Source organism: Physeter macrocephalus, chromosome 19 (genome assembly GCF_002837175.3).
Source record: "Physeter macrocephalus isolate SW-GA chromosome 19, ASM283717v5, whole genome shotgun sequence".
In the NCBI taxonomy this organism is placed as follows: Eukaryota; Metazoa; Chordata; class Mammalia; order Artiodactyla; family Physeteridae; genus Physeter; species Physeter macrocephalus.
In genome coordinates, this window is record NC_041232.1 from 11,029,052 (window position 1) to 11,038,497 (window position 9,446).

Genomic DNA, 9,446 nt, shown 5'->3' on the forward strand with positions numbered 1-9,446 from the left:
ATAAACCATATTAACAAATTGAAGGAGTAAAACCATATGATCACCTCAATAGATGTAGAAAAAGCTTTTGACAAAATTCAACACCCATTTATGATAAAAACTCTCCAGAAAGTAGGCATAGAGGGAACTTACCTCAACATAATAAAGGCCATATATGACAAACCCACAGCTAACATTGTTCTCAATGGTGAAAAACTGAAACCATTTCCTCTAAGATCAGGAACAAGACAAGGTAGTCCACTCTCACCACTATGATTCAACATAGTTTTGGAGGTTTTAGCCACAGCAATCAGAGAAGAAAAAGAAATAAAATTGTTGGAAAGGCAGAGTCCCTGGCCGCAGCCCAGACCTCCCGAATCAGAATCTTCATTGTAACAGGATCCCCCAGGTGACTCCTGCGTACCTTAAGATTGGCGAAGCGCTGCGTTCCTTGACATTTGCTCTACTCACCTCTCAAAAATGTGGGTGATTCCCCTAATGTTGCTTCTGTGTCTGTCACTTTCAGCCTTATTCTGGTCTGTTCTCTGATGAATACAGCAAGTGTATTTAAACATCGTGTTGTCAGTTTATATTGTTCTCCATTTCCACACCAATATTCCTCTTTTCTTGGTGTTTGTCTTGCCCTCTTTTTTGCTGCAGAGATGCGGGGGTGGTTAAAAGACCTTACAGGGTCAGTTTCTGAGGATGTCTGTTGTGGGTCACCTAGAGCACTGGCTCAGGACATGGGTATGCCGTACAGTGCTCTACCTCAAACCAGCCAGGCTTAGGGGCCTGACCCACACGCTGTGCTCTAGAGGACTGTTTGGGACCCCTCTTCTTGTTTTCTTTGTGAGAGTTTGTATAATGCTGTTCTCTAATGCACTCTTCCTTCTAAATTCTAGAGTACCACAGAGGTCCAAGTTATCTGACGGCAGTGGCTCTTATACTTTGGCTTTTACTCAGAGAGTTTGTTGAAATGCAGATTGCTGGACCTACCCCCAGAGTTGCTGGTTCAGTAAGTCTGGGTTGGGGCCTGACAATTTGGTTTTTTTTTTACAAATTCCTGGGTAAAGCTGATGCTGCTAGTCTGGAGCCACACTTTGAGAACAGCTGTATTAGAGTAAAAAAAATGTATTGGAATAATTATTGGTAGCTGGAATTATTAATATCAAATTGAAAGCATGTGTTGCAGTACAGTCACAAAGCTATTCTGATGGTTATTTCCAAAACAGTTGAGATTTGAAATAACCTTCATTACCATTTAAACCGTGTTTACCCAGTTTTATTAGTTATTATGTTCTGTTTTGAACTTTTGTTTTCAGCCCATTGGGTAAATGTTTTTGCATAAAAGTGGTGATTAATTTCAGAACCACATTAAAATAGTGTTCAGAGTAAACAAAGATAAGCATTGATTAAGCAATTAATGTTTTGGGAAAATTGGATGTATTTTTAAATCCTTTCAAGTTTATTCCTTTTTAAAATGTATCAGAGGCTCCTGGTACATTAAGCTTCTCTTAAGCCTTCTTAGGTGGCTGCTCTTAAGCCACCTAAGTCAAAGTGGCTTTAGAAGGAGGCCATGTAACTAGAAATTACATGTGGGGAAACACATGTTCTCCCCAGAAATCCTAGGAGTTGTCCTTTTTCACTTAACTAAGACCAGACAAAAAAATTGTATAACTTAATGCTGACAAGATGTAGTGAAGTTCATTTCTTGGCCTTGTAAAATTGTTTAGTTCTTCAGGAAATGTGGTTGACGAGACATATTAGCCACAAAAATATTTGTGTCATTATGACTCAGTAATCTCATGTCTAGGACTATATTAATTCTCAAGAAGTTTCCAAGTGTGAAAAAAACTGGGTGTGAGAAGTTCTTTACCGGTTGAAAGGCATCTAAATGTCCAGCAATATGGACATATATACACTACCAAATGTAAAATAGATAGCTAGTGGGAAGCAGCCACATAGCACAGGGAGATCAGCTTGGTGCTTTGGGTCCACCGAGAGGGGTGGGATAGGGAGGTTGGGAGGGAGACGCAAGAGAGAGGGGATATGGGGATATATGTATATGTATAGCTGATTCACTTTGTTATACAGCAGAAACTAACACACCATCGTAAAGCAATTATACTCCAATAAAGATGTTAAAAATTTTTTTAAATAAAAATATTGAGCAATCAAAAAAAATTTCACATAATAAAAAGTTTTCAAAAGATTGAAAAAAGAAAAAAAGAACTGTGGCCTGATATCAGAAGATTATGGAAAAATAGTCTTTTGCAACATTTTCCAGAGGAATGGGGATAGGAGGAAAAAAATACTCTGCTGTCTACTATGCAGGAATCTGGGAATATGGGGAGAATGTGAAATTAAAGCGCGCACAGCACCGAGATGGTTTCATTGCCCTTCTTGGGGTCCTGACAACAGGAGGCTGACCCACCCTCACAGAGGTCGTCCTTTGAGCACTAGAGCCATCTCCCTGTTCTCCTTTCAGCCTTTGCCCTGGTTATATTGAAGGAGACTGTGTTTGAAAGGTAAATGTTTTATGTTTAAATTAACATAATTCAGATGATCTGTCATGGCCATGTGGACGGGTCCTGAGAAGACGCCTTGGCAACTGTGTCAGGGGCCAGAGGTATTTCTGGGTGACTCAGGAGGCCAGGAGTCATCGGTCTGGCTCTGGTCTGGCAGCCACCTTTGGATAATCAAATTTCCTGCTGTGCTGTCCACATTTTCCCTCCTCCAAACTGGGAGCAGAGAAGGAGATGGCACACTTGGCCACAGACATTCAGGATGGCTCTGGGACCAAATGGTAAAAGAAAGAGACGTCCTGAGTTAAGCAGAACTTATGTGAAAATAAAGGCACAGTAACCCATGATCATATACAAGAGCTTTCCACCCTTATACTGTAAAGACTCTTTCCCCCTTTCCTACTCTCCCGGAGCAGTAAGCAGCACCAGTCTCCCTCAACAGCTACTGCCTCCTGTTTCTAAATGCAGCACTGCTTTTGCTAATTAGCCCCAGGTCTCGGCTTCAATATTATGTTGTGAGAGGGGCCAAGCTAGACTGGGCACCCCAGTTATACCCACGGCGGTCTCCTGATCAACCGCACAGCCCTTCCCACAACACAGTGTGTCGTTTCATTACCTATTTCCCACTAGGATGTGAGCTCTGGGAGAAGGAAGCATCTGTGTCTTGCTCACAGGACAGTCCTTAATCCCTAGCAAAGGGCTTGACCCTGGGAGGCACGTGTTGCATGTGTGAACAAGTAAGTGGGTGAACCACTGACTGAATAAATACAACTGAACCAAAGCCTCCTAACTCTGAAAGCCACTGACCTGCACTGGTGCTTCAAGGCATCATACTGATTAAGGGAAAGTCATCTGAAAACAAGATGAGGTCTATTCTGCAGTCTGAAAGGGCGTTTTCTTCCGATGCTGAGAATGAACGGAGAAGAACAAATTCTCTATCTGTAGGATCTACTACAGCAGATCACGTGGCTCCTTTTTTTTTTTTAACATCTTTATCGGAGTATAATTGCTTTACAATGGTGCGTTAGTTTCTGCTTTACAACAAAATGAATCAGTTATACATATACATATGTTCCCATATCTCTTCCCTCTCGAGTCTCCCTCCCTCCCACCCTCCCTCTCCCACGCCTCTAGGTGGTCACAAACCACCTAGCTGATCTCCCTGTGCCATGCAGCTGCTTCGCACCAGCTATCCACCCTACGTTTGGTAGTGTATATATGTCCATGCCACTCTCTCACTTCATCACAGCTTACCCTTCCCCCTCTCCATATCCTCAAGTCCATGCTCTAGTCGGTCTGTGTTTTATTCCCATCCTACCCCTAGGCTCTTCATGACATTTTTTTTTAGATTCCATATATATGTGTTCGCATACGGTATTTGTTTTTCTCCTTCTGACTTACTTCACTCTGTATGACAGACTCTAGGTCCATCCACCTCACTACAAATAACTCAGTTTCATTTCCTTTTATGGCTGAGTAATATTCCATTGTATATATGTGCCACATCTTCTTTATCTATTCACCTGTTGATGGACACTTAGGTTGCTTCCATGTCCTGGCTAAAACTTCCCAAAGCCTCCCCATTTTACACAGAATAAAATCCAAAGTCCTTGCCGAGGCTGCCACTTCTCCTTGCTCCCTCTCATCTCTTTCCTGCTGCTCCCCCCTCACCCTCTCCTCTTCAGAGACACTGGCTTGGCCTTGCTGCCATTCCCTCAACCACACAAGTTGACTCCCACCCGAGGATCTTCCTAATGTTGCTCCCGCTGCCTGAAACCCTTAGGACAGAAGAAAAAAGAATATTCATAATCTGTCCTGGTTTGGGTCGGCAGCTAAAAGAGGGCTCTGATAAGAGCAGAAAACAATTACACCATGTCATAGGATGTGTGGCTATTCCCACAGGTTAAGTATAAACACGATCATTCCACTGTCATAGGTATTAGCTTTGGGGACAGAAAGCATAAAAGAAAAAAAAATACATATATATACACATGCACACACACAGAGACACACACACACACACACACATACATAGATTAGTCCTGACGCCAATCTGAGAAAAAGGAATTACTCAGCTATCACTGGAATTAGGGATTCGGCATATCAGTTGGTCAAGAAATAAAGGTCTTTTGGTGGTTCTTCTCCTTATTTGTTCCTAGTCTCAGTCAGGACAAAAGTTAAGAGGAGAAAGAGCAAATACTATCTCATTACACCACCTCTGACTGCCACAATGATGAAAGAAAACCCAACTGATGCTCCACTGGAAGGGCAGCTGTGCCTCTTGGGAAAAGGCATCTCTGCATCTCAAAAAGCAGGTGTTTCACAGAAGAGGAGAAGCCTGAAAACAAAAATCAGCTATCTACACTTAAGACTCCCTAACAATCCACTGTCTGCAGTCAAACTTCGCATTATTCTATGTGCCCAGTGGGAGAAAAATCTCACCATCATCATTCTTCCTGTGACATTTAGAACTACACTAACTGAATGCTGACCATATGCCAGATGCTGTTCTTAAAAGCTTTATCTGTATTAACTTGTTAATTTTTCATATACACATGAGGTGGTTACCATTATTGATTCCATTTTAAAGGTGAGGAAGTATAGAAAGGTTAAGTAAATCTCCCAAGGTCACAAAGCCAGTAAACAGCACAGGTGTGACTTCAGAGCCCAAGCTATTAACCATCAGGCCATCCAGCTTCCTAGTATAACCATGCCAGCTTCATTCTAGCAGCCCATCAACCCAAAATACTGAGTCAAACTGACAAGCAAAGAAAAGCCTAGCAAAGAAAGCAAAAGACCATAGAGTTCAGTAAAGGCCCAGGTAGAAGACATGGTTAAGTCTGGTCCAACTTAAGATGAGCCCCTCTTTTCTGATTTACATCCTGAGTTTCATCTAAACACATCTCTTCAAGTCATGAAGTGAGTTCCCTAGGAAAACATAAAGCACCAGACCTAGTTGTAAAGCACCCTTTATCTGGTCCAGGCCCGATTTCCGCTCTGCTTCGTTGCGGAAGCGTCTTCGGATAGTAGGAAAAACCTTGGTCTCCCACGCTTTCACCAGTAGAGCATAGTGGTCCTCCTGGAAGGAGAAGGCAAACGTGAACAGGGAAGGAACGACTTGTGCAAGAATCAGTCCTTCCTTGACTTACAGCTCTCACCCTGAGGTCTTCACCCCCCTCAAATGCCAGTGACAGAAACACACCATGCAGACCACCAAACTAACTACACCCTCAGAAGCCAAGGGAGGCAAACAGCTGGCCTGGGGCAAGCTCTTCCTTTCCCTCTAAAGCCATATAAACACTTCACATGATCCACAACTTTACTGCTGAATTACTATCAAAGTACTTCATTTCTCCAACATCCAGATCGCTACTGGGCAATGGAACCAAACAGATATGGCTACTGATATGTGGTTTAGAAAAATGAATACCCCAGAGCCACTGTTCCAACACAATGACATAACTGAAAGTGTAACAACTCTAGCCTTGCACGCTCAGATCAAAATATTCCTCGTGGCTTGTCCTGGTCAGCAGGGAGCTAAGCAAATGCTCTTAAGTGGGGCTCTTACCTGCGGGATATCATCGTCATCATCATCATCACTTTCGTCATCTGCAATGGGGGGCGGATGGGGGTCTGGGCCGGAGGTGATGAAATTCTCATAGCTGAGCTCTACTTTATAATGACAGGAAGTGTCACTATCATATTCTGTAACAAAGCACAATGACAGTGAATTCTAGGCAAGAGCACATGATCTTCTTACCCTTGGACAGACCAGTTTCTCCTAATTTGCGTGACAGAAAGACTCTTAGTTCTTGGAGAAATTTTAAAGCTCAGTATCAAGGAATAACTAATCATCTATCATTTCCTATTTGGGAATCCTAAAATAGTTTTTATGGGCATAATTCATTCAACCCAGAGAAGACTTTGGAAGGTTCTTCATCATGATAAAGAATTAGACAGACTCTTAAAATGATTTTCAAACCAGTATCTCAAAGGCCAAATATGGCTGCAGACATCTCATTTCGGGAAGCTCACTTTTATTCAATCCTATTATAAAATTTTTCAAATTATCAGGAATGTTTTTTAGTGCACACCTATACACCCATCACCTAGATTCCACAATTAACATTTTATTATTCTTTGATGGTTTCAGTTTTTAAAAAGTTTAAAAAACGATTAACATTTAAAACTAGGAGATTTTATGTAAATTTCTGGAGCTCTTAGCTGTCTTATAAAAGTAGACAATCTTTCAGACTTGCATTTCCATGTGGCAATATTCTGCTGGCCCTGAGTCACGGGCAGGCTTCCTGTATGTGGGGGACGTGCTTTCTAGCCTACCACGCTTCCTCCTGCTCCCCATTTTGTTTCACCGGGCCTGTTACCTCATTACCAGTGGGCACTGGGGTATGTCCAGGTTAAATGGATTTATGGAATTAACATCATTCGCATTCCCAGGAAGCAGTGGGGCCTTGGGAGGAGGTGGCTTACGTTGCTGAGCCGTGGCCACGGCAGCAATCCGGCACGGTGGCCCGTGAGTGCCCGGGTCTGACGCAATACTGGTGCCAGCATCGTTGTCACTGTCAGATGCCATGGCAAAGGGCAGGGCCTCGAAGTTAGCGCTGATCTCCTCTGCCAGGTCGGTGCACAGGTCAGCTGCGTTGCGGTGGGCCTGCCCTTCAGCATAGGCAAATGGGCGGGAGCCAAAGTTAGCTCGCGTCTTGGTGTTCTGGAAAGGAGACCAAGGAAAGGATTTGAAAGGACTTAGGTTTATTTATGCATTCATTTCTAACCCCTCAAGGTGAACTTCACGGAGAGTCTGTGAACCCAGGCAGAGGGGCTGGTGCACCCGCAGACGCCAGCGCTTCGAGCTCTGCACGGCCTCCACTGCCCCTCGCCTGGCACTCATGCTCTTTGCTGCTCAAACGCAGTGACCTTTCTTGTTTCCAGCACTGTTCCTTTCTACCCGATGCCACTGCTCATGCCGTTCCCTTCACCTGGAACATCTTTCCTCCAATTTTGTCCATTTAAACTGCTTAATATTCCAGACCTGGCTCAAACATCACTTCTTCAGGGTAATGGGGATGTAATCAGATTTGCTTGGTACTTGCTTCCATAAAGTCTATGATTTTCAATCATATTGTAATGATTAATTTTATGTGTCAGCTTGACTGGCCACGGGGTGCTAGATTAAACATTATTATTGCTGGGTGTGTCTGTGAGATTAGCATTTGAATCGGTGGACACAGTAGACGGCCCTCCCCAGTGTAAGTGGGTACCATCCAATGCGTTGAGGGTCTGAATAAAACAAGAGGCAGAGGAAGGAGGAATTAAACCCTTTTTCCCTGCACCACTGCTTGAACTAGGATATCTCATCCCATCTGCTCTTGCCCTCCTTGGACGCAGACTGAATCACACCACTGGCTCTCCTGGGTCCCTGGCCTACAGACAGCAGGTCATGAGACTTCTCAGTCTCCATACTAACAGGAGCCAATTCCTCAAAATAAATCTCCCCTCCCACCTCTGTCTACACACACACACACACACACACACACACACACACACACACACACACTCTCTCTCCCTCTCTCTCTCTCTCCCTCCCTCCCTCCCTCCCTCTCTCTCTCTCTCTCTATATATATATATATAGCTCCTATTGTGGGGGTTTTTTTTTGCCACACCACGTGGCATGTGGGATCTTAGTTCCCCCGACCAGGAATGGAACCCATGCTCCCTGCAGTGGAAGCATGGAGTCTTAACCACTGGACCGCCAGGGAAGTCCCCCTGTCTTATTGATTCTGTTTCTCTGGAGAACCTTGACTGATACACACAGTGTTTATTAGTTTGTCATTATATACATACACATATATATTTATGTGAATGTTTGACTAATGTCTGACTCCTCCAACCAACTGGTTTTAACTTCATGAAGACAAAGACCATATCTGTTTTGCTCATTGTTATTATATGTCCAGAGCTTAGCACACTACTTAATATATGGTAGGTACTCAATAAATATTTGCTGAATGAATGAATAGAACAGGCTGCCTTAAGTTATTGACATCTTGAATTCACTGAACAAAGTGAGAAAAGATGCTACTATCAGAGGCATGGTACAGGGCCAGATTCTACAAAATCTTCTAAGTCATTATAAAGACTTGGGCTTTTACAACATAGACATGGGAAGCCACTGACTTGTTGAGAGTAGAGGAGTGACATGATCTAACCAACATTTTTAAGGAATCACTGTGGCTGCTGTGTTGAAAAGATGTGTAAAAGGGCAAGAACTAAGGGGCTGGGAGGGAAGGGAGATAGAGGAATATTGTAATATGCTACCCAGAAGATAAGGGTGGCTGGGCCATGACTTAAGTGGTCAGATTCCAGATACATTTTGAAGGTAGGGTCAACAACGTTTGCTGACAGACTGGATGTGGAGCAGGAGGAAAAGAGGAGTCAAGAAGGATGCCAAGGTTTTTGGTCTTAGCAACTGTAAGGATGGAGGTGCCATTTCCCAAGACAAGGAAGGTTAGGGAAGAAGCAGGTTAGGGTATGGGGCAGAGTTAGGCTCAGTTTTAGACATGTTAACTTTGACATGCCAATGGAACATCTATTTCTAAATGTTGCCTAGACTGCTGAATATTTGTGTCTGGAATTTAGGGAGAGATCTGGGCTGGAGATAAGGATTAGGGAGCTACCACCGAGTAGTAAGTAGTAATGTTTCACAGAACATTAACTGTTAATAGTTGCTCCTTTAAAAACAAAAGAGTTCCATGGGGTTTCCCTGGTGGCGCAGTGGTTGAGAGTCCACCTGCCGATGCAGGGGACGCGGGTTCGTGCCCCGGTCCGGGGAGATCCCGCATGCCGCGGGGCGGCTGGGCCCGTGAGCCGTGGCCGCTGGGCCTGCGCGTCCGGAGCCTGTGCTCCGCAACGGGAGTGGCCACGACG

General features: G+C 43.9%; 1 protein-coding gene across 1 annotated transcript in view; it reads right to left on the minus strand.

Annotated features, from left to right (window-relative positions):
• The window catches only part of HECTD4 (HECT domain E3 ubiquitin protein ligase 4), a 197,188-nt gene that overhangs the window by 45,734 nt on the left and 142,008 nt on the right, over nucleotides 1-9,446 (minus strand). Inside the window, exons 50-52 of the mRNA XM_055080495.1 lie at nucleotides 6,993-7,230; nucleotides 6,073-6,209; nucleotides 5,457-5,583 (exon numbers count right to left, since the gene is read on the minus strand). Of these exons, the coding sequence (XP_054936470.1) occupies nucleotides 5,457-5,583; nucleotides 6,073-6,209; nucleotides 6,993-7,230 (502 nt within the window). The remainder of the gene's footprint in view (nucleotides 1-5,456; nucleotides 5,584-6,072; nucleotides 6,210-6,992; nucleotides 7,231-9,446) is intronic.